The sequence below is a fragment of the Suricata suricatta genome, chromosome 14 (genome assembly GCF_006229205.1).
Source record: "Suricata suricatta isolate VVHF042 chromosome 14, meerkat_22Aug2017_6uvM2_HiC, whole genome shotgun sequence".
In the NCBI taxonomy this organism is placed as follows: Eukaryota; Metazoa; Chordata; class Mammalia; order Carnivora; family Herpestidae; genus Suricata; species Suricata suricatta.
In genome coordinates this window covers 62,938,714-62,942,053 of record NC_043713.1, presented here as the reverse complement: position 1 = coordinate 62,942,053, position 3,340 = coordinate 62,938,714, and the positions used below count along the sequence as shown (strand labels likewise).

The 3,340-nt window shown below is 41.5% G+C and overlaps 1 protein-coding gene across 3 annotated transcripts in view; it reads left to right on the top strand.

The window, feature by feature from the left end:
* The first annotated feature begins 184 nt into the window (after positions 1-184).
* Positions 185-3,340, top strand: part of RNMT (RNA guanine-7 methyltransferase) — a 35,230-nt gene continuing 32,074 nt past the window's right edge. Inside the window, exons 1-3 of one of the 3 annotated variants that reach the window (XM_029922269.1) lie at positions 187-229; positions 1,974-2,044; positions 2,810-3,264. In XM_029922269.1, the coding sequence (XP_029778129.1) occupies positions 2,848-3,264 (417 nt within the window). In that variant the 5' untranslated portion in view covers positions 187-229; positions 1,974-2,044; positions 2,810-2,847. Of the gene's footprint in view, positions 230-1,973; positions 2,045-2,809; positions 3,265-3,340 lie in introns of all 3 variants that reach the window. The other 2 variants (XM_029922267.1, XM_029922268.1) reach the window with 2 other exon arrangements.

The window sequence follows — 3,340 nt, the reverse complement described above, 5'->3', positions numbered from 1 at the left end:
CCGCGCCCACTAACAACGTGCTCGCCAGTGCCCGTGCCACTCCGCGCGTCCCTCAGCAGGCCTTCGCGCGCTGCACGCCGGGACTCGTAGTTCCAGCGCAAAGGTCTTACGACGCTCCACTCTCCGCAGAGAGCGAGGTCACGTGACCGTCCACTCCCCGGAAATTGCGTAACAACACGCGTGGCGCCGACGGTCGCTTCCGCAAACAGAACAGTGGATGGCTGTGTAGGTGAGTGTGGCGGGTGGAACGCTGGCTCTTCTTTGACTTTAGGCCCTCTGCCGCCTTCGCTTTTGAAGGAGCATTCCAACTCTTGACATGCGGTCGCATCTCGTTAAGCCCTGTTCCTTCAGTACCAGTAGCAAGGGGTTTATTGTGCACTCAGCCAGGAGCTAAGTGGGCATTACTTGTGGGAGTTGGCGGGCTCTGTTGCCACTCCAGACCAAAAGAGCCGGGATCTGGAAGAAGCCAGAATTGGAGCCTCAGGCCGCAGCTCAGTGGTGCCGAGAAGGCGGGTTGGAGAGGGTTTGTCAGATCGAAAGAAGCGTCTGTAAGGTCGTGAGCGGCGGTTTGTAAATATGAACCGGAGATTTAGTAAAAGCTAGGCCGCGCCAGTGATGGAAGAGGGTGAAGTTGGCTGAAGATTTCCCTTCTCGCCTCTGTTGCGTCCTCCTAGGCCCCCGAGTTGACCCCCATCTAACTGACGGGTTGGGGCGTAGAGCTTACCTGCTTGAGGTTAAGCCTGGCGGCCCTGGCGGCCCTGGCGCCTGACTCGGTCGTTGTTGAGAAACTGAAATGACGGAGACATGGCCTGCCTCAGGCTGGATTTCCAGTCACATTTATTTGGATATTTAATGAACTTACATATCTATGTCAGTTTAATCATTACCCTAAGCTCCTTCCTTGAGGATTCTGAAGGGCGGCTCTCTTTAGTTTGGAGTTTATTCGTTATTGCACTTAGATGCTCACTTTCTACTCTTCTTAACCGCCTCTGCGATCTTTTGGAATTTAATGTTGTTTATTCTGACCGATTTGATTTTTTTTTTAATATCCCTTTCGTGGTAATAGAGTTGCCTATAAAATACAATCTACTCTTACTCCTAATACTAATTTTAGGCGATAATTGCAGTTGGCGATGTTAAATCACATTGGTTTATTAGAATTTAAACCAATTTCTGTTTCCTTAATAGGAAATAAGTGGCAGAGTGGAAAAGATAGGCGTTTGATAATTTTGTGGCCAGTATTGCAACGTAATGATTTTAAATGGTTATTCTGAAAATTACATTTCTCAGTGATTTTTTTTTCTTTGATTCAGTTCTTCCTAGTTTGGCACATCTTGGCATTTTCTTATCTACACACCTTCGGTATTGAAAGCTAATATCCCTTGAAACCTTTCCTGGTTTATAGTGACATGTTTTTATCATTCCCTTAAGCAACCTCATTTCTTACTCTGTTTCTTTACTCAAAAGACTTTTTGTCCCCTTCTTCATAATTTTCAGGTTCTGAATTTGCTGAATCTCATGGAGTTTTTGGCTTTTGCTCTCCCATATTCATTTGATTTGAATAACACAGGCTAACATTTAAAAAGTGGTATATAGGCTGTAAACTTATTGAAGACTAATCAAATAGTGCCTTATTGAGATCTTTCGCAATAGAAGTATAGTGAAATTGTCAAATGACTTGATCAATTCCTGTTCCAGGGGTGCCTGGATGGCTCAAGTCAGTTAAGTGTCCGACTCTGGCTCAGATCATAATCTCACTGCTGGTGGGTTTGTACCCTTGGTGGACCTCAGTGCTAACAACTCAGCCTGAAACTTGCTTTTGATTCTGTGTCCCTGTCTCTCTCTGCCCCTCCCCTGCTGACACTTTGTCTCCCTCTCTCTCAAAAATAAATAAACATTTTTTAAAAACTCAAAAAAATAACTTTCTGTTCTAGAGTTCACTTCCTTCTCTTCCCCTTCCGTTTTACACATAGGTCTGTGGACATTTGAAGGAGACTTAATAGTCATTAAGTTGCATGCTGGGTCTTGAACTTCCTTTCCAAAGGTATTTACACTGTCTTTTCTTTCTAATTCTGACACCCATTATGAAGGCTTTCAGAAGTTAACTGTAGGTTCCCAGACTTTTCCTGTTCTTGGTACCCTTAGTGTCTCTGATTATTTTTCTTAGTTAACCATGAAGGATTGCTAACGGGTTATATACCTGTTGGGTACTCTACAAACTCTCAAGCTTTGAAATCAGAGTTGACATTACCTACTTCACTTCCTGATTCACACTGCTTTCCTGTGAAACCACCAAAATTTCAGCTTCACAAAGTTCTGATGTCATGGAAAGGAATGTAGAGCAATCTACTCAGTTGAAGCCACTCTATTGGAAGCTATATTTGTGATATCTTACAGATGTCAGATATCATGGTTCCTCTTAAAATTTTAAAATACCCTGTTGCGCCTGTACATGTTTGCTGTAGTGTCCAGCTCACAATATGGGACCCAAGGCTATAAAGTAAAGATCAGAGTAGAAATAGAACTACTAGTACTAGTAGTAGCTTATATAATACCCCCACTTCATCTGTCAAATTCAATGGCAGTAATGACTTTTATGAATAAGATTGTGTAAGTGTTTGGGGATTATAATTGGTACTTTTATATTAGCATATTCAGAGATTCATTTGTAATACATATAATTTAGTGTTTTCAATATTTTTTTACCTCATAGTTTATAATTGAAATTAAATGGCTAGCTTCTGGTTAAAATTGTTTTAAAGTTTCAGCCTTGGTGTTTACATGTAATGTCAAACTTTTGCCATTCCAGTGTTAGTTCATGAAGTTTTACCATCTAAGTAATCAAAAATGGAAAATTCTGCAAAAGCAGAGTGTGAAAAGATCTCTCTCGAAGAGGCAAAAGCATCAATACATTCAGGAACAGAGTCTTCATTCGATATTAGTGAAAACACAACCACTCCTGGGACTGGGCCTTCTGAAAAGGCTCCTATCTGTGGACAAGTAGACACACCAAAAAGGAGAAAAACGGAATTTGAAGATGATATTGTAAAGGAAACTTCTAGTTGTGGGGAAGACATTCCAACCAAGAAAAGAAAACTTGATGCTGAAATTGTCCCAGAGGAAAAAGGTTCTGGTGATGATGAAGGCATTTCAAGGAAAAGAAGAATGGAAACTGATGATTTTCCAAAAGATGAACCTTCTACTGGAGATGGCATACAGAAAAAGAGAAAAGTAGAACTTGAGGATGTTCCTGAGAAGCAAAAAGTATGTTATTGTTGGTTTTTTACTCACAATGGAATATGTCAAATTGGAATGTGGAGCAGCTGTGAAATAATACTGT